The sequence below is a fragment of the Rhinopithecus roxellana genome, chromosome 1 (assembly GCF_007565055.1).
Source record: "Rhinopithecus roxellana isolate Shanxi Qingling chromosome 1, ASM756505v1, whole genome shotgun sequence".
Classification (NCBI taxonomy): domain Eukaryota; kingdom Metazoa; phylum Chordata; class Mammalia; order Primates; family Cercopithecidae; genus Rhinopithecus; species Rhinopithecus roxellana.
Genome location: NC_044549.1, coordinates 29,098,091 through 29,125,329, shown reverse-complemented (window position 1 = coordinate 29,125,329; position 27,239 = coordinate 29,098,091). Strand labels below are relative to the sequence as shown.

General features: G+C 38.0%; 1 protein-coding gene across 1 annotated transcript in view; it reads left to right on the top strand.

Annotated features, from left to right (window-relative positions):
• The window catches only part of MYH15 (myosin heavy chain 15), a 135,631-nt gene that overhangs the window by 64,940 nt on the left and 43,452 nt on the right, over positions 1–27,239 (top strand). Inside the window, 6 exon segments of the mRNA XM_030935953.1 lie at positions 7,317–7,572; positions 10,715–10,957; positions 12,062–12,238; positions 14,340–14,485; positions 21,078–21,168; positions 23,131–23,520. Coding sequence (XP_030791813.1) covers positions 7,317–7,572; positions 10,715–10,957; positions 12,062–12,238; positions 14,340–14,485; positions 21,078–21,168; positions 23,131–23,520 — 1,303 coding nt within the window.

The following is a 27,239-nucleotide window of genomic DNA, read 5'->3' as shown; positions in this document are numbered from 1 at the left end:
GATCTGGTGGTTCTTTTGTGATAGGTTTTATAATTTTGATTCAATTTATTTATTGGTTACATGTCTAATGAGATATTTTCTTCTTGAATTAGTGCAGGAAAGCTTTCTTTTATTAAAAAAGAAATTTTACATTTCTTTTGAATTTTTCAATTTGATCGATTTATTTTATTTTATTTTAGTTTAGTTTTTGAGACAGAGTCTCTCTCTATCGCCCAGGCTGGAGGGCAGTGGCATGATATCAGGTCTGCAACCTCTGCCTCCCTGGTTCAAGTGATTCTTGTGCCTCAGCCTCTTGAGTAGCTGGGATTAAAGGCGTGTGTCTTCACACCTGGTTAAATGTTGTATTTTTAGTAGAGATAAGGTTTCACAATTTTGACCAGGCTGGTCTCAAACTCTTGGCTTCAAGTTAACTGCCTGCCTTGGCCTCCCAAAGTATTGGGATTACAGGCATGAGCCACTGTACCTGGCCTTATTATTTTTAAATCTCTACTGTATCTATATTATATTCCTAGAGCATAATCCTAAATTATTTATATTTCTAGAGTATTATCATTCCTAGTATTGTTTTCTTGTGCCTTCTTTCCTTTTTCTTGACCATTCATGCCACATCTTTATTTAGTCTATTTAATAAACCACTTAAACTTTTTTCTAGATCATTAATTTCTGATCTTACCTTTATTCTTTCTTTTCTTCTACTTTGTGTTTATTCTTTTTCCTTTTTCCAACTTTATTCAGTTGAATATATGGTGTATAATCTGATGTTTTGATATATGTAGGTATTGTGAAATGATTACCACAATCAAACTGATTAATCCTCACTTTACAGAGTTATCTTTTGTGTGTGGTGAGAGCATTTAAGGTCTACTCTCTTAGCAAATTTCCAGTATACAACACAGAATTAGTAACTATGGTTACCATACTGTATATTAGATCCTCAGAACTTACTCATCCTGCGTAACTGAAACGTTGTGTCCTTTGAGCAACATCTCCTCATTTTCCCTATGGCCTGGCTGCTGGTAACCACCATTCCATCCTCTACTTCCGTGATTGACTTTTTTAATATCCCACATATAAGTGAGATCATGCCATATTTGTCTTTGTGTGCCTGGCTTATTATACTTAGCATAACGTCCTCTAGGTTAACCCATGTTGTCACAAATGACAATGTTTTCTTTTTTGAGGTTGAATAATATTTCATTATATATTTATGCCACACTTTATTTGTTTGTCAATGAACACTTAGGTTGATTCCATATCTTGGCTATTGCGAATAATAGTATAATGAACATGATAGTACAGATATGTCTTCAAAATTCTAATTTCATTAGTGTTTTAGGATTGATAGATCCTATGGTAATTCCATTTTTAATTTTTTGAGGAGCCTTCGTACTGTTTTCCATAATGGCTGTACCAATTTACATTCCTATCAACAGTGTGCAAGAGTTCCCTTTTCCCACATACTTGCCAACCCTTATCTTTTGTCTTTATTAATAGCCATTCTAACAGGTGTGAGGTAATATCACATTGTGGTTTTGATTTGTATTTCCCTGATAATTAGTGATGTTGAATATTTTTGCATATACTATTGGCCATTTGTAGTCTTTTGAGAAATGTCTATCAGGTCATTGCTGATTTTAAATGGGGTTGTTTTCATGCTATACAGTTGAATTCCTCATATATTTTGAATATTACCCCTTTATTGCATGTATAGTTTGCAGGTATTTTCCCCCATTCCATAGGTTGTCTTCTCCTTTCTGATAGTTTCTTTTGCTGTGCAAAAGCTTTTGAGTTTGATGTAATCCCATTGTCTATTTTTGCTTGTGTTGCCTTTGATTTTGGGGTCACATTAAAAAAATTGTTGGCAATTTATTGACTAATGTCAATAAACTTTTTCTCCAAGTGTTCTTCTGGTAATTTTACAGTTTCAGATCTTAAATTTAAGTCTTTAGTTCCTTTTGAGTTCATATTTGTATATGGTGTGAGATGAGGATCCACTTACTCTTCTGCATGTGGATATCTAATTTACTAACACCATTTATTGAAAAGACTGTCCTTTCCATACTGTGTGTTTTTGGCAACTTTATTGAAGATCAATTTACCATAAATGCATAGATTGATTTATGGGTTCTCCGATCTGTTCCATTGGACTATATGTTTGTTTTTATGCCAATACTTTGCTGTTTTCTTTGCTATACTTTGCAGCGTATTTTGAAATTAGGTAACGTGATTCTTCCAGCTTTGTTTCTATTGTTTTGGCTGTTTGAGGTCTTTTGTGGTTTCATATAAATTTTAGGAATTTTTTCCCAGTTCTGTAAAAAATACCATTGGAATTTTGAAAGGGTTTGCATTGAATCTGTAGATAACTTTGGGGACTATGGACTTTTAACCAAAAATATCCTGTATTCTTCCAATTCATGAACACAAGATATTTTTGCATTTGTTTGTGTCTTCAATTTCTTTTTTAATGTTTTTTTTTTTTTTTTGAGGCGGAGTCTCACTCTGTCGCCCGGACTGGAGTGCAGTGGCCGGATCTCAGCTCACTGCAAGCTCCGCCTCCCAGATTTATGCCATTCTCCTGCCTCAGCCTCCTGAGTAGCTGGGACTACAGGCGCCTGCCACCCTCACGGCTAGTTTTTGTATTTTTTAGTAGAGACGGGGTTTCACCATGTTAGCCAGGATGGTCTCAATCTCCTGACCTCGTGATCCGCCCGTCTCGGCCTCCCAAAGTGCTGGGATTACAGGCTTGAGCCACCGCGCCTGGCCTCTTTTTTAATGTTTTATAGTTTTCAACATGCAGATCTTTTATCTCCTTGGTAAGTTTTATTCCTGTCTATTTTATTTTATTTTATTTTTTGATGCTATTATGAATTGACTTCTTTTTTGGATAGTCGATTGTTAGTATATAGAAATGTTACTAATTTTTTATTTTTTTTATCCTGCAAGTTTACAAATGTATTAATTCTAGTTTTTGGTGGTTTTTAGTGTTTTCTATATGAGATAGTTTAACTTCTTTGTTTCTAATTTGAATAGCTTTTGTTTCCTCTTTTGGCTGATTACTCTGGTTAGGACTTTCAGTACTATATCGAAAAAAACTATTGAGAGTGAGCATTCTTGTCCTGTTCCTGACCTTAGAGGAAAAGTTTTCAGTTTTCAGTTTTTCGCCATTAAGTATGATGTTAGCTGTGCGCTTGTCATATATGGTGTTTATTATGTTGAGGTACCTTCCTTCTATAACTACGTTGTTGAGAATTTTTATGATGGATGAATGGATGGATGTTAAATCTTGTCAAATATAAAGATATTTATATCATCTTGATGAATTGACCCATTTGTCATTATGTAATAACTTTCTTTATCTCTTGTTACAGTTTTTGACTTATATTTATTTTATCTGATGTAACTATAGCTGTTCCTGCTCTTTTTCAATTTCCATTTGCATGGAATACCTTTTTCCATTTCTCACTGTCAACCTGTGTATGTTCTCAAAGCTAAAGTGTGTCTCTTGTTGGCAACATATAGTTGGGTTTGGTTTTTCTATTCGTTTGGCCACTCTGTCTTTTGATTGGTGAACTTATTTCATTTATATTTAAAGTAATTGTTAATAGATACAGACTTACTACTACCATTTTAATTGTTTTATGACTTAAAAAATTGTTTGTTTCTTTCTGTCTTCCTCTGTGATGTGATAATATTTTGTAATGCTAGGTATTTATTCCTTTCTCTTTATCTTCTGTATGTTTACTAGAAGTTTTTTCTTTGTGGTTACCATGAGGCTTACATAAAACATCTTGTAGTTACATGTTTATCTTAAGCTGACAAACCTCTTATTTTAAAGCTGGCAATAGTTTAACTTCAACTACATATAAAAACTCTTCATTTTAACTTATCTTGTCCCCACATTTTATGTTACTTATGTCACAATTTAATATTTTTAATATTGTATATCTATTAATCCATTATTGTAGCTACAGTTATTTTAAATAATTTTGTACATTAACTAATATTAGAGTAAAAGGTGATTTATGCACCATTATTACAGTATTATTCTGAATTTGACTATATTATTGTCTTTTCAGTGAGTTTTACACTTTTATATATATTTGTGTGGTCAGTTAGCATCCTTTTGTTTCAACTTGAAGAACTCCCTTTAGCATTTCTTGTAAGGCAAGTAGTGATGATAAACTCTCACAGCTTTTATTTGTGTGGCAGTCTTTATCTCTCCATTTCTGAAAGGCAGCCTTGCTGGATACAGTATTTCTGGTTGATGGTTTTTAGTTTTTGTTTTCTTTTAGCACTTTGATTCTATCATACCACTCTCTTCCGGTCTGCAAGGTTTTGCTGAGAAATCTGCTCATAGTCTCAGGAGTGTTTCATTATATGTGACAAGTTACTTTTGTTTTGCTGCATTCGAAACTCTTTGACTTTTGAGAATTTCATTATAATGTGCATTGGTGAAGATCTCTTTATATTTGATCTACTTGAGGTTCTTTGGGCTTAATGAATCTAGTTGTTCGTTTTCCTCTCCAGATTTAAAAGCTTTCTGTCATTGTTTCTTTAAATAAGCTTTCTGTTTCTTTCTCTTTCTCTGCTCCTTCAGTGACTCCCATAATGTGTATATTGGTAAGCTAGACGATATCCTATAAGTGCTGTAGGCATTCTTCATTCTTTTCATTTGTTTTTCCTTTTTGTTCCTCTAAATGAGTAATTTCAAACGACCTGTCTTTGAGCTTACTGATTCTTCCCCTTGATTGCATTTATAGTTTCCATGGAATTTTTCAGTCTAGTCATTGTGTTCTTCAATTCCAGAATTTCTGTGTGGTTCTTTTTTATGGTTTTTATTTCCTTGTTGAACTTCTCCTTTTGTTCATGTATTATTTTTCTCACTTTGTTTAGTTATTCTCTTGTAGCTCACTAAACTTTTTTTTAAGATCATTGTTTTGAATTCTTTGTCAGCAATTCATAGATCTCCATTTAGGGTGGGTTTCTAGGGGGTTTGTTTCATTCTTTTTATTCTGTTGTGTGTTCCTGATTCTTCATGATTATTACAGCTTTGCAGAAGTGTTTGTACATTTGAAGAAACAGTAGTCCCCCTCCTCCATATTTATGCCCTGGCTTTGACTGGGCAAGATCTTCACCAGACATCTTGGCTAGAGATTTTAGGTCTTTGTCCCTAACTGCTCCAGGTGTCCAGTTTGTTTGTGTATTTGTTTCAGAAACCTGTAATTTCTTGCTTTCTCCAGTGTCTGATTTTGTTAGTTTGTAGATCTCCATTTTTTTAGGGGTGGTTACTGGTGCTTTGTTTTGTTCCTTTGGTGGTGTCATATTTTTTTGATTATTCATGATCCTTGTGGCCTTACATTAGTGTTTGTGCTTTTGAAGTAGTACATCTTTTAGTCTTTATAGGGTGGCTTCAACAGGAAAACCTCTTCAGCAGTAAGCTTGGTCAGGGATTCTGGGCAGCCCAGCTGGCAGTGTCCACTGACAGGATTGCTGCTGGAGTCTTGGGGCATGATGGCCTGGTGGCAGTTTCAGTGCACATTCAGGCCCAATTCCTGGGTCCATAAAGACTAGCTTGGAGGCTGTATACACTAGATCTTGGATCCACATGGGCAAGCCTTAGTGTCTAAGTTCATGGTAGTGGACTTAGTGAGGGTATGCCTGGATCCTGGGGCCATGAGAGTCAGTCTGTGGTTACAATCTACTGGAACACCCTTATTGACTGGGTCCATGGGGATAATTCTGGGGCCTGGGTCTGTGGGGACTGGACTGATTATTGGGATGGTCCTGGAGTCTGGGTCATTGGCGGTAGGCTTGCAGTCTGGGGCTACATGTCTGGATTGGCACTGGGGTAGGCCTGGAACCTGAGGTTGTAAGGGCCATCCTGGAGTCTGGAGCTGTGGGGGTTTGTTCTTTTCTCAATTCACTACTTTTTTTTCCCCAGTGTTTCTAATAACCTGCTTAATTTTTCCACTGAGTATTTGATTTCAACTGCTATATTTTTTAGTTTTAGACATTTTTTTTGGTCTTATTTCAAATCTGTGTGTCCTTTTATCAGAGTGGTTCATTGTTTCTAAAGGTCTTTCCTTTTTATCTTTGACAATAATTTTTTTTTTTTTTTTTTTTTTTTTTTTTTTTTTTTTTTTTTTTTTTTTTTTTTTTGAGATGGAGTCTTGCTCTGACGCACAGGCTGGAGTGCAGTGGTGTGATCTCGGCTCGCTGCAAGCTCTGCCTCCCAGGTTCACGCCATCCTCCTGCCTCAGCCTCTCCGAGTAGCTGGGACTACAGGTGCCTGCCACCACACCTGGCTAATTTTTTGTAATTTTAGTAGAGATGGGGTTTCACCATGGTCTCATTCTCCTGACCTCGTGATCCACCCACCTCGGCCTCCCAAAGTGCTGGGATTACAAGTGTGAGCCACCGTGCCTGGTCAATAATTTTTAACATAATTATTTGATAGTCTCCGTCAGATAGTACAATTATCTGAAAATCTTGGGGGTTTCATCAAACTTTTTATTATATATGCTCAACTTCATTTTCCTATATGTGTTTTGTAACTTTGGATTGTAACACCTCTTCAGGGTGCCTTATGTAGGGGAACTTCTGGTGCTTGGGTTTAAGGTGTTTTTTTTTTTCAATGTAATTTTGCATTTTCCTACTCCAAGGGTTGAAAAGGTATTTATTATCAGAATAAAAAAATCATTGTTCTAATTTCTTGGATATTTCTGTACCATTCAGGCAGTATAATTTAAACCTTAAATAATTCAGTGGTACTGGATCATTAAAAAAAATCTGAAGTAGAATTTGTCTTCACTCATACCAAATCAGATGTACTTTAATTTGATATCTCTCTTTGCTGGTAGGTGAATTTTTCAGTCCTCCTTTTTATTAAGGGTAAGATTCTTTGAAGGTTTGTGCCTTGCCTTTTTATCCACATGAATATGAAAATACAGACTCTTACAATACTAAGACTTGTTTCCTCCTTCTGTAAAGATGGCCAAGCTATGCATGCATTCACTTATTGTTCAAGTTTTTGGTGCCTTCTATATATCTTACTCTCTTTAGGTTCAGCTCTCATTCAAAGAATGTTTGTGATGGGAACATTTTTAGGATATCTAGTCCATAATACTGCTAACCCCAGATATCCCTTGGAGAGTTTTTGCCAGAATCAAGTGAAAGTCCACATATAAAAGTGCTTTGAAGACTAATAAGAATTTTTTATGACTCCTAAAAAGATGTGTTTATTGAGGATTTTAATTTGGGAACTAATTCTCCTATAGTCAGGGCTAACTTGCTTTTCTTTTTCTCTCTTGATTTAGGGATGCACTCATTTTGATACAATGGAACATAAGAGCTTTCATGGCTGTGAAGAACTGGGCCTGGATGAGGCTCTTCTTCAAGATCAAGCCTCTTGTTAAATCTTCAGAAATAGGAGAAGAAATAGCTGGACTGAAGGAAGAGTGTGCACAATTACAGAAAGCCTTGGAGAAATCAGAGTTTCAGAGGGAGGAACTGAAAGCAAAGCAAGTATCCCTCTCTCAGGAAAAAAATGACCTGATTCTTCAGCTTCAGGCTGTGAGTAGCCACACCATTTGTTCTTTAAATCAAGTTTTTAATTGGACTTCCTTGTTAATCAGGCAGTGTTGACACGGAAAAAAAAAATAGATACATATGCTTTTCAAATACCAAAGGATTTATAAAACCAAAGACAATGAAAACAAGGAGATACCCTGTTTCATAGTGAAGTGATTTTATTGGCAAGATGACTTTTAAAAAGGGACAAGTTATCAGATGGATTTTTACTGTATAATAGCACATCATGGGGGCCGGGAAGCTCTGGGTCTTAATTTAAAGTTTGTATGTAGCCCATGACACATTAGCAAATCAGCAGACAGGATTTTAGTAGGTCCCAAGAAAAGCTTGACTGAGATCTTCAAGAATGTTGCAGTGTGCTTCTAGTCAGATATCCTGATTTTGGTCTCTTCCTTCCCTACTTCCCCTTCCTGGGTCCAAATCAACATTACTAATGAGTTGAGTTTTTAAAACAGTTCTTAACCTTGACTTTGTATCAAAGTCATTTGTGAAACATTAAAAAAAATAAATAAAGATGCCTAGACTCCACTCTCAGATATTTTGATTAAGCAGACTCTGTGTAGGTCCAAATAATCTCTATGGGTGACACTGATATCCAGTCCAGATTAAGAACCATTGTCTTTAAAAAACCATCATGTCGCTTCCCTGGTGAGCAACCCTCAGATCATATAATATGTACATTTTTAGACTCCAAACCCCTGGTTTTGGCATTCAAGCCTCTGTCTACAGTATGATGCTAATGTGTCATTACTCACTGTCTTTCATGTTACTCCTCCCTAGCCACCTGGACTACTGTGATCCCAAAACAGCCCAAAGGGCCAGGATGAAATTTTAACCACCTTTATAATACTTTCCTCTCTACTTAGCACAGTGTTAAGTTGAAAAATTCTGTGTTCAAATATAATTTTTCTTGCTTTTTAAATAAGAAACAACAGTTTTTCTTATTTTTAAACTTTCCCAAAAACAGAAAATTTAGTATTCAGACTGACACAAGTTATTCTTTTATTATTATTACTCTTCAATATTTTGAAGCTGTATTATCTACCAGCATGCCAACAGGCTGTATTTTATGTAAGACTTTATACCCAAACTCGCATTTCTGATACATATTTAACATAGCAGTGATTCTACAACTTCAGTGTATACCAGTCTTACCTGGTATGCTTGTTAAAAATACAAATTCCTGGGCCCCATTTCAAAACTACTGTAAGAACTGTAAGAATCAGAATTTGTAAAATATTTTGGCTTAGGGAAGAGGTAACTTTGGTTGAGACCGGGCCTCCCAGTTTCTATCATTCTTCCTACTGATGGAAAGTAGCCAGTGCTACCTGGGTTGATGCAGGAGATAGAAATGGACCCAGCTTGTGTAGGGGATGGTAGACAAAAGCTTGAGGTGCATGTCAAAGATCATCGTGGGGAGCATGGGAAACACATGGAAGCAAACTCCAGAGCAAACCCAAGAAGGCTGAGATGAGTTCAGATTGTAACTGTGATTAAGAAGTTGACAGCGCTATCATTATATATTATTATATATAATATCTATTTTATGATTATTTATTTTAAGGGAGAAAGCTAAACACAAAATAATCAAAAAAAAAAAAAAAAGAAATATTTTGAAATCCTTCTTTGCTTAGTCAAAATTCCACTAGAACTGAGTGACCCCGTTCCAATTAACATTGTGAGTATGTCAGAAAGCTGCCATTGGGGTAGGAATCTTCCTACTGCTAAACTGCCACACCATTGCTCAGTCAGCCCCCAAATCCTGCTGTCATGTTTAATGAAGAGATCAATGATGGTCGATTGGACTGTCCTCTTTGTTCAGTGGTGGTGACAGGTCTTGTATACAGGCTGAATGGAATGCAGCAAAAACTGTTCTGCTTGTCAATCTGGGGTGAACTAAGATAAAGTGTCCCCATTATTTCCCATAATAATTGGAAGCTTCTCTGATTTGCATTCACCATTCCTAAATGTCCTGATACTTCTTTTTTATTTAGCCCCTGTTTTAGGATTTTCAGGGAAGTTGTACATTTGTTATTCCTTACCTCTCTCCATCTGTGCCTCTTTGAGCCCCGTTTGCTGGGTAGGCAGCCATTCTCCAGCCAGGAGCTACTCAGAGGCCAATAGCCTGGATTTTTACCTCCCCCCAGGCCCCCACTCTTGATCTGATTAGCAGACACAAGTTAAGTGAGGCAAATGGATCATTAATACATTGCCCAAACTGGCATGTTGTGAAGGATGGATGAGGTCTAGAGATGGAAGATGAAAATGTATGTAAAGTTATATTACAGCAAGACCAACAACAATTAAGAACTTGCTTATGAAGAAGAGGTTTTATTCAGCCTCTAAAGAAGACAAGTTAGAGGGGCTTAAAGTTATGAAAGGTGCTCTGTAGTAAAAACCCCCTTTACTTTTTACTTGACCCATAACACAGGAACAATGGGTCACCCAATAAGAGCTGGAGGCAGTGCCTGTGCAAGGATAAAGGAAAGAGTACTATAGGCTCTTTGTGTAACTTCGTACTATCAGAATCATTGAGGCAAAAATTTTAGTTGGAAATAACAATGAAATCTAGTTAGTGACTTGCAAATAAACTTATGAATTCTAAATGTAGCCTATGAATTTAAAAAACATATAACTCAGCTCAATTTATTAGAAGAGATGTATATTAAACACATACATCCGTGCACTTGTAATAGTTATAGTGCAATATTCTGAGGGAACTCTGCTTTCTTAAAAGATGATTTTTTGAGCAGTTGTCTACCTCAAACTCTGTGCTCGCATGGATGTTTCCAGAAGCTGTGGTTTAAGCAGCACACCACTGATTTTTGGAGGCATGCTAGCTCCTTTAGGCCACCAGGATTCTATTAAGTGCTTTAGAAGAGGTAATCTAATCTACAGAATTGGCCTGAGAGATCGAAAGCACCTCCAAGCACAAGCAACTTCTCCACTTCTCAGTGATCGGATCAGGGACCTGGGAATATTATTGCAGCTGTTTAGGAAAGGTAGGTGAAAGCGCTGGGCAGAGGGCAGGCAATTATCTCTTTGCTATGTGTTAAGCAGCATTTTCGCCTAGCTGATAAATTACTTCCAGCTGTTGGCAACAATTTTCTCCTCATCATGGCAGGAGCAAGAGACACTGGCAAATGTTGAAGAGCAGTGCGAGTGGCTGATTAAATCCAAGATCCAGCTGGAGGCCAGAGTAAAAGAGCTGTCGGAGAGGGTGGAGGAAGAAGAGGAGATAAATTCTGAGCTGACTGCCAGGGGGCAGAAACTCGAAGATGAATGTTCGGAGTTGAAGAAAGAAATCGATGACTTGGAAACAATGTTGGTGAAGTCAGAGAAGGAGAAACGTACTACAGAGCACAAGGTACCTTTTCCATAATGTTGGTTTAGAAGGCCTAGCAGCCAGAATTCCACTCTCAAATCAGGTTTTGGTATCTGACTTGCTCTATTTAAGTTAATTAACACAGTGGCCTGCAACTTTACAGCATTGAGAGTCAGAACTGGCACAAAATATAGGGTCTGATAAACTATGCTGTCCCAATTCAGATTTCCAGTTTGAACTTATGGAACCTTATTTAACTTCCCAAATGAAACATTTTCATTTGTTCCAATCCTATTGCATCTGAACTCTATAATAGAGTAAAATGGTTTCATGGGGCCTGTAAGAACCCTTTTTTTTTTTTTGGAAGAAGAGTGAGTATGATATGGTTTGCTAAAAGATAATTTGGGATGTGCCTGAGTCCTCAGCTGTGTCATTGATTTGGAGTTTGACCTTGAAGATGTCACTTTAATTCTAGTTATGGGCTTTCGTGTTTTGTTTGTTTTGGCTGAGAGTTTGTTTGAGGGTTTTAACTTGCGCATCTGTGTGTAGATTGAGGACAGTGAGGAGTCTGCATCAAGCCTCTGATACAGTCTCCAAAGTGACACTGTAATTTTGGCAGGCTATTAAATAGCACTCTTATTTTTATTGATTCCCTTTCATAAAAAGCACATGGGCCCGATACAGTCAACTTCCATGTTTGCATATTTTATCAGCTGGAACCCTTCTTTAACTGCCATTTTTTTGGGATACTGAGGCACAACGCGATCGGTACATGCCATGACTCCTCAAAAGAAATCGCAATTGCTTTTAGTGTTGTTCCTGTTATATAATAATGTGAATTAAATTGGCCATCCAATTTAGTTCATATTAATAATGTTAAATAATTATGAATAATGTTAATTATTTACTCATATTAATGTTTAAACAGAATACTCCATTTCCTGACCATGACAGATAACGGATCGTTTTTGTGGGAGAAAAACTAAATTTAGCTTTAGAAGGTGTATCAGGAACTTGGCTAAATACAGCTCTTTATGACATTGGATACCTCATGTGTTGTTCTGGACGACAAAAGGAGATGACCCTCAGTGTTATGCCCAACTTTCCAGCAGTGGCTTTAATGAAGCTGTCATCTTCTTCCCACAGGTCAAGAACCTGACTGAGGAAGTAGAGTTTCTAAATGAGGATATCAGCAAACTTAACAGAGCAGCCAAAGTTGTGCAGGAGGCCCATCAGCAGACCCTAGATGACCTGCACATGGAGGAGGAGAAGCTCAGCAGCCTGAGCAAAGCAAATCTGAAGCTGGAACAGCAAGTTGTTGAGGTCAGTAACGGTGTATCTGGTTGGTTAGCTATCTGTCTACATATATACAGAACTCCGGTTTTTAATTCATTAATTTATCTTGACAGTTTCAGGAAAACCTAGTAGCATGGTTTTCTGATTATTGAGAATAAAAGGGTTATTTTTTTATACACAAAACCACGACAGTATAAGAGAGGTCTCTGCATATAATGTCAGTTTTTAAATGCAACTTTCATTCAACCCTGGACGGTAGGAAAAGAACAGTAAGATGAATGGTAAAGGGTTATCACTCTAGGTGACTGGCTTTCCCGTATCTCCCACGGAACCTGGTATTTTGTCCCACAGATATGCTGGTACTTTGTTTGACACTGGTGTTGAAGGATTCGTTTTAAAGGCCATGTGTGTTTCCAGTGGTGTGCTGAGAGTTATTTATGGTTGAAAGATATATGAGGCACAAGCTGTGTTCTACCTACACTATTGGAAATTGCTTTTAAGATTCTAGAGATGATGCCCCTGTTTTGCCTCTAAATGGCCTGTGAAATAAAACTGTTTCACACCAGTTTCAATGTGTGGGTTAATATTCTTCCTTTTTCCCACCCCAGCTGACATAGTGTATGCTATGCATTTATGCTCATAGTAGTCCCCACTTTTATAAAGTGTAGCCTTTATAAAATTGTTGACAAGGGTGGTTAGGTCTTTTTTTTTTGTTTTTCCTTGTCTGCTGCTCTTTCTTCCTGCCTCTATATAAGTTTCTTCTATTACTTATTCGTTGTGTTACATTTCTTCCTATTTCCACTAATTACATATCTCACAAAGCCTCAGCATAAGGATTTTTGGGTGTTTATATATGTGCGTGTATATGCACATCACACACACCTGCCCACACCCACACACCCACACATTTATTCTCTCCTGGTGTCTTAGTCCATTCAGGCTGCTATAATAAAATACCATAAACTGGGTGGCAAATAAATAGCAGTTTATTTCCTACAGTTCCAGAGACTGGGAAGTCTGCAATCAAAGTACCAGCAGACTTGGTGTCTAGTGAGGACACATTTCCTGGTTTATGGAGGGTGACTTCTCCTTGTGTCCTCACATGGCAGAAGGAACAAGGAAGCTCTCCAGGTTCTCTTTTATAATGACTAATTCCATTCATGGAGGCTCCACCTTCATGCCCTCATCACTTCCTAAAGGGCCCACCTCCCAACACCATTGCACTGGGCATTAGGATTTCAACGTATGAATTTGGCGGGGACACAGACTTTCAGTCCCCAGGACTCAGTGTTCATCTACTTTCTGATTTTTACATATATCTTTTCCAGAATTTCTCCCTCCCTCCCAATTTGAATTTCATCTCTTTGGCTGGTTACAGAGCGTATCTTCCATTGTTTTAAAGTAAACGTATCAATAAATAAAAAGCCATATTGTGACTGTTATCTAGCTTCCTGGAAAATTAACCTCTATATAATTCCTGGCAATACTAATCCATACAAAACTGGAATGTTCTGATGGAGAACATTTAGTGAGGAACCAGAATATGACATGATGTTATGAACTAGAAGAGGGTACCAAGGTGGTGACGGGGCTTAAAAATCATGCCATGTGAGAATGTGTTTGAATGGGCCAGTGATGCCTAGGGTTATTCCAAATTATTAAGGATGATCATGCGGAAACTGATTTGCTTGGTGTTGCTCCAGGGAGCAGAGCTTGTGCTTGTGGATAGAATTTACAGGGAATATTTTGGCTTCTTATGAAGAAGCACTCCCAAGTAAATGGACTTATCCACCCGTGAAATGAGCTGCCATGTGAAGAAGTGAGCTTCCTATCATTGGAAAGAGATCAATCAAGGGCTCACTGGCCATTTCTTGTTGGTTCCTTCCCTAAGACAGAACTCATATTCTGTAATTTCTAAAGTTTTCTTCCATCCCTGTGATTTCTGGATTCTTTTGTTAACCTATTGACATATGCAATATTTATTTGGAAATATCTATGTTACTGGGCATCATTTATAGAATTTGTGCTTGTGTCTTTCTTTTTCCAGAAGGTAAGTGGTTACTGAACACATCTAGTGAAATATAAACTCTACCTATTTATTTGACTAAATAGTGTCTCCTTTTGTCAGCTTGAGGGTGCCCTTGAGCAGGAGAGAAAAGCGAGAATTAACTGTGAAAGGGAACTGCACAAACTGGAGGGCGATTTAAAGCTGAATCAGGAAAGTATGGAGAACCTGGAAAGCAGCCAGCGACACCTGGCAGAAGAGCTGAGGAAGTAAGCCGCCTTTCTGTTGACATGAGATTCTTGGAGACCTTATATTAGAAGGAACAGCTTTCTTGTTTCCTTTATCCTTAGGACTCCAGGGCCAGATAGCTCAAGACCCAAGGCAAGGATAACAAACCTAGGAAATGATTTTTTTTTCTTTTCTGGACTTTATTTTATAGTTGTAAAGAGACTAAATGCATAATCTGGAAGGACATAAAGAGGAAAGTATCTGACTAGCAAATGAGAAAGAATGGTGTAAGGTATATGAGATGTAAACTATTGGGAACTTGCAGCTGTAAGTCAAAAAAATAAAAATGACTCTCTTTTTTACTCATGAGACCAATGGCATAAAACGTTAAAAAAAAAAATCCTCTCGTGAAGACTTACATGCTCTCTGATTACTTAAATAATATATGTTTGTCAGACATAACTTAATATTTACATAGGAATTTTGGTGAAATAATTGACTATATAAATATTAAACCTTTAAAACAAGCCATGAAAATGATCAAAATTAGGGAACTTTCAACTCATTTGGATTCCTTACACCCCAAGGAACTCGGAGCAAGACGGCTTTCTCAGTTTAGTTCTATTAGTCAGTGACATGGGTTTTCTCACCTTCTCCCTTTTGTCGTCTTCCTCTGTTTAACTAGACTTTTTTTCTTTTAACCATTAGGGTTAAATTTATTTAGATTATACCAAATAAGAGAGGAAAACAGTGAGGATGAAGAGTAAGATAGATCAGGTTGCCGAGGTGGGTGGATCATGAGGTCAAGAGATTGAGACCATCCTGGGCAACATGGTGAAACCCCATCTCTACTAAAAATACAAAAATTAGCTGGGCGTGGTGGCATGTGCCTGTAGTCCCAGCTACTTGGGAGGCTGAGGCAGGAGAATCGCTTGAACCCAGGAGGCGGAGGTTGCAGTAAGCCGAGATCGTGGCACTGCACTCCAGCCTGGCGACAGAGCGAGACTCTGTCTCAAAAAAGGCCACATTAAGGATGGTAGTATATCAATGGTTGAGGCCCACAGTGAAAGAGGGAAGAGAGTCCATTGACCAGCTGTGAGCATCTGGCTTTCTTGTTGGTATATACATATATGCTATTATACATGCTCTTGGTGAAGCTTGACTCATATTCTGCTAATAAGTTACTGGGCTTAATAGGTATTTAGAATGATGAAACAAGTGACCTTATGAATGGAATGGAATAATTAAAACAAAACGATGATAGAGTTCCCTTAGCATTCAGTTGTGAAGATTGTGTTTCAGTACAAATGATAACCAGCAAAGTGTAAATGATACTCTATGTCATGTAGGCCACAGGTCAAGAGTTTTAGCATTTTAGAAATCCATATTTTTAAAAAGTTGTAACTTTATTAAAAAACTTTTCCCCTAAATAGACCTATGTATATTTGAAACAATAAGTGATAAAGGTGGCATTTCAAATTAACAATGACAAGAGATGTAGTAAATGGTATTGGAATTATTGGCTATTAATTTCTTGAGGTGAGAGAAATTGCTACCTCATACAATTTATACACACAAACTTCAGTTGCACTAATGAACTCAATGTCAAAACAAAGCCATAAAACCATTAGAAGATGCCACATTATTCACAATAGCCAATATGTAGAAACAACCTAAATATTCACCGATGTATGAATGGATAAAGAAAATGTGGGGTGTGTGTGTGTGTGTGTGTGTGTGTATGTGTATATATATATATATATATATGCACATACATACATATACACAAAAACCTATTGAAATAAAAAATAAAATTTTAAAAATGAAAAAACCCCCAAACACACACACACACACACACACACATTCATACATACATCTGTATACATATATATACACATATAAAATATGCATACACAATGGACTATTATTGAGCCTTGAAACCCCTGCCATGTGCAACAACATGGATGAATTTGGAGGACATTATACTAAGGGAAATAAGCCAGTCACAAAAAGGAAAAAGACTGCATGATTCCACCAATAGAGGTATCTAAAATAATCAAATTCATAGAAACGAATTCATAGAAAAGTGCTTGCCAAGGGCTGGGAGGAGGGAGAAATAATGGAGAGCTGCTGTTCAATGAGTATAAAGTTGGTTATATAAGATGATCAAGTTCTAGAGATCTGCTTTACAACATTTTGCCTGTAGTTAACAATACTACATTTTGTACTTAAAAATTTAAGAGTAGAGCTCATGTTAAGTGTTCTTACCACAACTTAAAAAAAATTAGAATAAAATATAGTCAATAAGTCTTAGGAAATTGACAGGCTAAGTCTTCTTGAGCAAGTCACAAAAAGCCAAAGACAAAAGGGAGACATTGATATATTTGACATCAAAATTTTAAACATGTGGCAAATGCCAATACAAATAAAATGGAGACAGGTTATAAAGTGAGAGAAAACTTTGTAGCAAATATAAAAAATGTCAAAGATCCAAGGAAAATCTGTAACTCAATAATTAGATGAACACACCTAATAGAAAAATGGGTAAATAACACAGTCAGTCCATTTGATTTATTGACCATTTAAAGATACTAATAGTTGACAAGATGCAGTCATTACTAGTAAATGCGGGCATTGCAAATAAAACAATGAAATAGTAATCTATTTTCTAAGAAAATTTCAGAAGTCTCATATTAAGAATAAATGTAGAGAAGCAATGATCTCACACTGTTAGTGGAGAGCAAGGGACAGGGCTATCTTATTTTTCAGCACTTACCTATACATTACCCAGCAATTTCCTGCTCAGTATCCACTCTAGAGAAACACTCTCGTGTATACAAGGGGCATGGTTATGAATGGTGTGATTTGTAAAAGCAAAATATTAAGGAAAACCTAAGTGCTTATTGTGAAATTCACAAACTAAGGAATGTCTAAATTGTGAAATACTATGCCATAGTTAATTTTTAAATGGAGTACTCTGTGTAGGCTTGTGTAGAAAAATATATTATTGAATTAATAATAATATAATAATTATCTTAAAATATAATAGCTTAAGATTTTTAAGCTTAATATATGGATAAGAATAAATTCTCAGGCTGGGTGTGGTGACTCATGCTTGTAATCTCAGCACATTGGGAGGCGGAGGCGGGCAGATCACCTGAGGTCAGGAGTTCAAGACCAGCCTGGCCAACATGGAGAAACCCTGTCTCTACTAAAAATACAAAATTAGTCAGACGTGGTGGCACGTGCCTGTAATTTCAGCTGCTCAGAAGGCTGAGGCAGGAGAATTGCTTGAACCTAAGAGGCAGAGGTTGCACTGAGCTGAGATTGTACCATTGCACTCCAGCCTGGGCAATAAGAGTGAAACCCCCCCCAAAAAAAAAAACATTCTCAATTCAATAATATATTTAAAATATTAAATATAACAATATTTAATATTAAATCCATATTTAATATATTATAAATGCTATTCTTATCAATATCTTAATGAATAATATATTAATACCAATCAAGTTGTTAATCTGTACATGCAAATGTATGTGATATTCTATCACAGTAAGGAAAATGAAACTCTACAGCTACATGTACACATGTAAGCACAAACATATGTCAGTACTTAAATTTCTGGAAGGATAATGGTAGTTTCCTCTAGTGGGAAAGCAGGGATTGGGTATGACTTTAGTTTATTTTCACATTGCTGATAAAGACATACCCACAACTAGTTAATTTACACAGGAAAAAGGATTTAATGGACTTACGGTTCCACATGTCTCAGGGGGCTTCACAATCAAGGCAGAAGACAAGGAGGAGCAAGTCACATCTTATATGGATGACAGCAGGCAAAAACAGAACTTGTGTAGGGGGACTCCTCTTTATAAAACCATCAGATCTCGTGAGACTTATTCACTATCATGAGAACAGCATGGGAAAGACTTGCCCCATGATTCAGTTACCTCCCACAGGGTCCCTCCCACAACACATGGAAATTCGAGATGAGATTTGGGTGGGGACACAGCCAAACCATATAATTCTGCCCCTGGCCCCTCCCAAATCTCATGTCCTCACATTTCAAAACCAATCATGCCTTCTCCACAGTCCCCTAAAGTCTTCACTCATTTCAGCTTTAACTCAAAAGTCCACAGTCCAAAGTCTTATCCGAGACAAGGCAAGTCCCTTCTGCTTATGAGCCTGTAAAATCAAAAGCAAATTAGTTATTTCCTAGACACAATGTGGGTATAGGCATTGGGTAAATACAGCCATTCCAAATGGGAAAAATTGGCCAAAACATAGGGGCTACAGGCCCCATCCAAGTCTGAAATCCAGCAGAGCAGTCAAATCCTAAAGCTCCAAAATGATCTCCATGTCTCACATCCAGGGCACACTGATGCAAGAGGTAGGTTCCCACTGTCTTGGTCAGCTCCTCCCCTGTGGCTTTGCAGGGTAAAGCCTCCTTCCCAGCTGCCTTCACCGGCTGGTGTTGAGTGTCTGTGGCTTTTCCAGGTGCACGGTGCAAGCTGATAGTAGATCTAACATTCTGGTGTCTGGAGGACAGTGGCCCTCTTCTTACAGCTCCACTAGGCAGTGCCCCAGAAGGGACTCTGTGTGGGGGCCCTAACCCCACATTTCCCTTCCACACTGCTCTAGCAAAGGTTCTCCATAAGGGCCCTATTCCTGCAACAAACTTCTGCTTGGGCATCCAGGCATTTCCATATTTCTGAAATTGAGGTGGAAGTTCCCAAACCCCAATTCATAACTTCTGTGTGCTTGTAGGCTCCACACCAGGTGGAAGTTGCCAAGGCTTGGGGCTTGCACCCTCTGAAGCCATGACCCAAGCTCTATGTTGGCCCCTTTCAGCCATGACTGGAGCAGCTGGGACGCAGGGCACCAAGTCCCTAGGCTGCACACAGCACGGGGATCCTGGGCCCAGTCCATGAAACCAATTTTTCCTCCTAGGCCTCTAGGCCTATGATGGGAGGGTCTGTAGCAAAGACCACTGACATGGCCTGGAGACATTTTCCCAGTTGTCTTGGGGATTAACATTTGGTTCCTTGTTACTTATGCAAATTTCTGCAGCTGGCTTGAATTTTTTCTCAGAAAATGGGATTTTTTTTTTTTCTATCACATTGTCAGGCTGCACATTTTCCAAACTTTTATGTTCTGCTTTCCTTATAAAACTGAATGCAGGTGGGGTGCGGTGGCTCACGCCTATAATCCTAGCACTCTGGGAGGCCGAGGTGGGCAGATTGCCTGAGCTCAGGAGTTAGAGACCAGCCTGGGCAACACAGTGAAACCCTTCATCTACCAAAAGACAAAAAATTAGCTGGGCATGGTGGCATGAGCCTGTAGTCCCAGCTACTTGGGAGGCTGAGGCAGGAGAATTGCTTGAACCTGGGAGGTGGAGGTTGCAGTAAGCCAAGGTTGTGCCACTGCAGTCCAGCCTGGGTGACAGAGCGAGACTCAGTCTCAAAAACAAACAAACAAAACACCAAAAAAACAAAACTGAATGCATTTAACAGCACCCAAGTCACCTCTTGAATGCTTTGCTGCTTAGAAATTCCTTCTGTCAGATACCCTAAATCATCTCTCTCAAATTTAAAGTTACACAAATTTCTAGGGCAGAGGCAAAATGCCACCAGTTTCTTTGCTAAAACATAACAAGAACCACTTTTGCTTTGGTTCTCAGCAAGTTCCTCATCTCCATCTGAGACTGCCTCAGCTACGATTTCATTGTCCATTTCATTATCAGCATTTTGGTTGAAGCTATTCAACAAATCTATAGGGAGTTCCAAACTTTCCCCCATTTTTCATTCTTCTTCTGAGCCCTCCAAACTGTTCCAACCTCTGCCTATTACCCAGTTCCAAAGTCGCTTCCACATTTTCGGGTATCTTTTCATCAATGCCCCACCTACTGGTACCAATTTACTATATTAGTCCATTTTCACACTGCTGATAAAGAGTTACCCGAGACTGGGTGATTTATACAGGAAAAAGGGTTTAACAGACTTACAGTTCCACATGGCTGGGGAGGTCTCACAATCCTGGTGGAAGGCAAGGAGGAGCAAGGCACATCTAAAATGGATGGTGCAGGCAAAAAGAGAGAACTTGTACAGGAGAACTCCTCTTTATAACACCATTAGATCTTGTGAGACTTATTCACTACCACAAGAACAGCACAGGAAAGACTTGCCCCCATGATTCAATTACCTCCCACTGGATCCCCCCTTCAACATGTGGAAATTCAAGATGAGATTCAGGTGTGGACATAAACAAACCATATCAGGTATCATAGCCATGAAAACTTCAGATGTAGGCATAATCATTGAAGTTTTAAAATGAGAAAGAATTATTGTATTATATCTATAATTAAAAAAAATTTAAACAAAATGGTGTTTTTACTTTTGGTTAAAGCTTGGTTGTGTTTTTTATTGATTTATAATAATTGTACATGTTTTTGGAGTGCAAGTGCTATTTTGATACCTGTATACAATGTACAATGAGTAAATCAGGGTAATTGGGATATCTATCACCTCAAACATGTATCTTTTCTTTGTGTTAGGAATATTACAATTCTAACCACTTTAAACAAAATGTTATTATTCTGAACAATTGTATTTGATATCTTCTTCTAAACAGAAAAGAATTAGAAAACAATCAGATGAATTCAAAAGTGGAGAATGAGAAAGGCCTGGTAGCTCAGCTTCAGAAGATGGTTAAAGAGCTTCAGGTAATCAATTATCAAATATGCCTGTGTACTTATATTTAGATCCATGGGTGATGACTCGTGGGTCAGTGACAAATTCTCTGCCAAGGTAATCATATCCTTAGCCAATCACAGGCAGAGGCAGAAAAGAACAGTGGTTAAGAAGGGAAACTGTGGCATTCCACAGATGGATTTAAGCTTACATTTCTTTGTAAGAATAATATAAATGAATAGCTAATTTGCTGAATCCTTGCTGTGAACCAGGCATTGTGCTAAAATCCAAAACTTGTTTTTTTCACTCATGAATCCTTCTGGCAACCATTGAGCTCGTATTATTAAATGCAACAATATATTTAAGTAGTAAGCACAGTGCCTGACCCATGGTATGCGTTCAGTGTTAGCAATTTAATTTTTATGATGATTATTCTTTGTGATTAGAAGGCAATTGAAAATCAGTAAGTTATATAGGTACTTGCGGCCTCAAAACATTATTTGATAATGGATAACTATTTATAAGTTTTAGACCATGTGAGTTTTATAGCATATGACCATGTTATAAAGTAATTTTACACACAGATGCACACACGCACATTTAGATGGATAATTTCCCTTTGGAGCTAAATAAATATCTTAGTAATATAACCATGACTCAAAATAATTTTGGAACCTCTTTCTGATATTTATCTTCTGAGATATTTTGAGCCAAATAAGAAAACCAATCTCAATGTTTTGTAAACATATTTTAGTTTCAGACATGCTATTAATCTCCAAGTGGTTATCATATTCATCAGGCTTGTCTTCAAATGACTCTTGACTTTATCCAAAATTAAAAAAAAAATTTAAAAAACCCACAAATTTTCAATATATCCAAAAGACACATTTCCTTACCTTGATGACTCAAAAAGTTCTCTAAATATTATTTCTGACAAAACATTTCAGAAATGTTTGGTTCAATGGTGGTATTATTTGGGATAAATATTTTCTTGGATCCCATGATAACCAGTTGGAAGAGGATCATGGTTACTTGAATGTGGAAATCATACTTTTTTTTTAAGCACCTTTTCTGTCATACTTCATCTATAGAACTGATAGACTACTTATTTGATACAATCTAGAAATTAGTTTTTTCTAAGCCACAGTAGTCTTATTTAATGGAAAGGAAAACATATTCTAAAACAGTTTCTATCTTGTTTTCTCCCCATCCTAATCTATGCCTAATTACTTAAGGTGATGATAGTAACATCAATGGCTTCATTGTACTGTAATACAGTGATGTTATCAGGATTTGTAGACCTATTTGACCTGTACTAAAAGGGCTTGGGGCTCTGAGAGTTGTTATCACTTCTTTTTCCAATAATCCTGCTTCTGATGATACCGTGTCTCTACTCACTTTAGTAGTCCACATTCCTTCACCAACTCTCCTTTGTTATTTCAAATCTCTTCCTTGAAATCTCCTGTAGACTAGAAAACCAAGTAACCAAGTTTTTTAGAATTGTGTGTAAAAATTAAATTGAGGCTGTTTCTTACAAGTAAATTGCTTGAACTTGAAGATGTTCATTTTATTGATCAGATTTTTGCCCAAGTCCTAGATAGTTGAGATCAGATAAACAAATTTCAGATGAGGAAGATTTTTGTATATAAAATTTACCATTCCAATTTTTATGAATGCTCTTAAACACTTTTTTGTCACATGAAAGATATTTTCCTGTTTCTTTGGGAAGTGCTTTTTACTAAGCTTTCCCCTCCATGTATATAATTTAATGAGCTTGCCCATCATCAGGGACTGAGCAATTTGGCAGAACTGCAAATTTGAATTCTGGTCTTGGTATTGAATTGGGGCAAATCACTTAACTTCTGTGTATTCTGTTTTCTTTAGTTATAAATTGGGAACCAAAAGGTTCATGTTAGCTTTGTGATTAAAAAAAAAATAGAGTAAAGCTCTTGCTACAAGTGCTTAGTAAAAATCAAAATTATTTCTTGCTACAGGCTCAAATAAAGGATTTGAAAGAGAAACTAGAAGCTGAAAGGACCACTCGAACCAAGATGGAAAAGGAGAGAGCTGACCTCACCCAAGACCTGGCTGACTTGAATGAGAGGCTGGAGGAGGTAGGAGGGGCCAGTTTGGCTCAGCTGGAAATAACTAAGAAACAGGAAACCAAATTCCAGAAGCTGCGCCGAGACATGGAGGAGGCCACGCTGCACTTTGAGGCAACTTCTGCATCTTTGAAGAAGAGACATGCAGACAGCCTGGCTGAGCTCGAGGGCCAGGTAGAAAATCTACAGCAGGTCAAGCAGAAACTGGAAAAAGACAAGAGTGACTTGCAGCTAGAAGTAGATGACCTCCTGACCCGTATTGAGCAGATGACAAGGGCTAAGGTAAATATTCCCATCCATCCTCATGGGCTTTTGAACATGGAAGTAGGGAGAGGAAGAAACGGGAGGGGAGGGAAAAGAAAAATAAGCCAGCTTAGTGGCTCAGTGTATTTTCTGATGAAGAATATAGTTCTTCAGATGGAATAGATCAGGCCTGACCTTAGTTGTCATTATTAAGGTCACACAGCCATCACCTGAATGTGACCTGACAGTGGCTTCTGGTTTTACCAGAATTCCAATCCGTGTTCCTTATGGACTTTTTTAGTGATGGCACAAGTAAGCGAGCTGGAAATCTGAGGCCATTATCTATGTCTCTCTTGAAAAATGGCTTTTGTTATGAGTGCTCCTCAGTGATGGCCTGGATACTCCTAGAGCCTATCTGAATGAACGGTGTACACAAACAGCTTTGCTGAGAGGAGGGAACTTTTTCTCCCTCATGTCCTCTGGCATCTTTTCAATCAGCCAGTACTATAAGAAAGGTTCATCACATGTTCTTTCTTTACTGAGCCCATTAGCCTATATGCTGCAAGCTGTCATGTCAAATGTTACTATGAGATCATCGCTATCAGTGACCCTGTCTTCTGGTAGTTGAGAGGAGCTTTACCTTAGATTAAGCAGAGCAAATGACTAGTTGCTGCAACCTTCTCTTCTTGTGAACAGATTTTATAAAGTCTGGGAAAGACATGGCCTGACAATAAAGCTTGATCTCCATGGACTATGGCCAGAAAAATGTAGAGTATCTCCAATGATATGGAGTGGTTTCTGAAATATTTAATATTAATTCCTTTTAAATACCATACTGAGTAGAAAGAAACAGTCTCTCTCTCTCTCTCTCTCTCTCTCTCTCTCTCTCTCTCTCTGTGTGTGTGTGTGTGTATCTGTGTGTGTGTGTCTTAGTCCATTCCTGCTGCTATAACAAAATACCACAGACTGGGTAATTTATAAATAATAGAAATTTATTTTTCACAGTTCTGGAGGCTGGAAAGTCCAGGATCAAGGTAGCAGCAGGTTTATTGTCTGGTGAGGTCTCTCTGCTTCTAAGATGGTGCCTCTTGCTACATCCTCACATTGCAGAAGAGCAAAAAGGGGAAAGGGACAGATGCTCCCTTGTACCAGTCCATTGATGAAGGCTCCCATCCTCTTAACTTCATCACCTCCTAAAGGCCCCACCTAACACTATCACACTGGCGATTGTTTCAACATATGAATTTTAGGGGACATATTCAGTCCATAGCATTCTACCTCTGGCCCCCCAAATTTATGTCCTTCACATAAGCAAAATACATTCATTCTACCTCAGTAGGTTCCAAAGACTTAAGTCATTTCAGCATCAACTCAAAAGTCTAAAGTCTCATCTAAATCATATAGGAGTGAATCTCAAGGCGTGATTCATCTTGAGGCAAATTCCTCCTCCAGCTGTGAGCTTGTGAAATCAAACAAGTTATGTGTTTCCACAATAAAATAGTGGAACAGGCATAGCATAGACATTCCCATTCCTAAAAAAGAGAAATCGGAAAGAAAAAAGAGGTAACAAAGGGAAAAGCCCAAAATAAAACAAAGCAAACAACATTAAATCTTGAAAGTTGGTAATAATCTTTTTTGACTCCATGTCTGACCTTCTGGACATACTGGGGTGGAGTTTGGGTCCCCAGGGCCCCACATAGCACTGCCCCCCTGACAGGAGCTCTCAGGAATTGAAGTTGGGTGCTTGTGACTACTCCTAGGTTAGTGTTGCATGCTGGTGGCTCTATAAGTCTGGGGTGTTTGGGGCAGCTCTGCCCTCACAGTTCCACCACTGCCATAGTGGGAGCTCTCTGTGGTGGCCCTGCTTCCATGGCAATTCTCTGCCTGAACCCCAAGCCTTTCCAAAATATCCTTTGAAATCTAGGTGGAGGAGCTATGCTTCCATATCTCCTGCAGAATTAGCACTGTATGGATGCTGCTATGGTTTACAGCATGTGCCTTCCAGAGTGGTGACCTGAGCTGAACCTGGGCCTGCCTGAGTGGCAGAGGAGCACTGCACTGGCATGTGGGAAGAAGCAAAGACTTGAGGCAGCCCGGGGCAGCAAGCTCTGAAGTCTCACGGGAATCCTCTCTTAAAATCATGTTTCCATCAAGACCCTGGCCTTCTGGGCCTATGTGTCCAGATAGGGTGGGACAGCCACAAAGGTCTCAGAAATGCCTCCAGGATCATTCTTCCATCGTCCTGATGAATAGCACCTATCTTCTTTCTACCCCCACTAATTTCCTTATCAAATGTTTGGTTGTCTACATCCTTAGTTTTTGTTTTGTTTTTTTCTGAAAATACTTTTTTATTCTTCACAATCTGACCAGGCTGAGAATTTTCCAAATCTTTAAATTCTGCTTCTCTTTGATTATACATTTCATCTTTATTTCTCTCTCTTCATATTTTGTTTTAAACAATCAAGGGAAGCCATGGAGCCCTGAATACTTTCTTTAAGGATTTCTTCCACCAAATATTCTAGTTTATCACTCTTAAATTCTGCCTTCCACAAGGGACTAGGGCATAGTTCAGTCAAGTTCTTTGGAACTTTGTAATAAGGATGCTCTGTCTTCCAGTTTCCAATAGGATATTCCCCATTTCCATTTAAGACCTCAGCAGAATTGCCTTTACTGTCCGTATTACTATCAGCATTGTAATCACAGCCATCCAACTAATCTCTAAGAAGATTAGTTCTCTCTCTACAGCTCTCCTCTTCTTGTGAGCCCTCATCAGAAGGATTCTTAATGTTCCATGCATGGGAATATAGGCTTTTTCTAGCAGTAGGTGTGTATCTCACTACCTCCTTACTCTTTTAATCCCTGCCATCTGTCTTTATTTCTCCTGAAGCTGGCACTTCCTCTGATCATCTCTGTCACTGGCACCTGGTTTCTTTTTATAACTCAGGTTCTAAGCCTCAACCACTTCTTTCCTCCCTATTTGCTTTTCAGTCAATTATTGCAGCAGGTCACTCTTTATCACCTCATAGTTTTCCATTCCCATTCCCATATAGGTCTCTCTACCTTTTAAGTATATTACTGCAGTGGTTTCCTAAATTATCATTTTTGCTTCTAGTCTTTCTTTTTTCAAGCCATCCTATATTTATATGCCCAATTTAATATTTATAAAGTATTCAGAATATTTATAAAGCATGGATTTATTGAATTATGTCCCTGCTTAAAAATGGACTCCAAACTTCTGCTTTCAAGGTACACTGTAACCTGTGATCAGAGTCAACCTGTCTTGCCAGTTATAGATTCCATTGCTTTGTTTCATGGACCTTCCATTTCAGCTTGCCTTTCACCAAATATTTATCTTTACACCAATGTGCCTTTTCCAAACTAATTATTCTCTTTGGAATGCTCAAGTTCAACCTCCTGCATTACAGACTTACCTGTGTTTGAGTTCCTATTAGCACTTTTGGGGTCCCTCTTTATACTCATGCATTATCTAGTCTTTTAACTTTGCTGACACTGAAAGCAGAAAGTAGGTCTCACTTCCATGATTACTACAGTGCTTTGTAGAGTCCGTGCACTCAATTACTAGCATCGACTTTTACATGTGCCTCTTGGAGCTCATAGATTTAGTGACTTGTCCAAGGTCACACAATTCTATGGAAGAGATGAATTTCAATTCCAAATCCTGTGTGTGTCTGTTGGTGAGCATGTCCTATTGCTGCTTTAAATATTTGTTGGCATGATAAATTGTTTCTGTTAACACT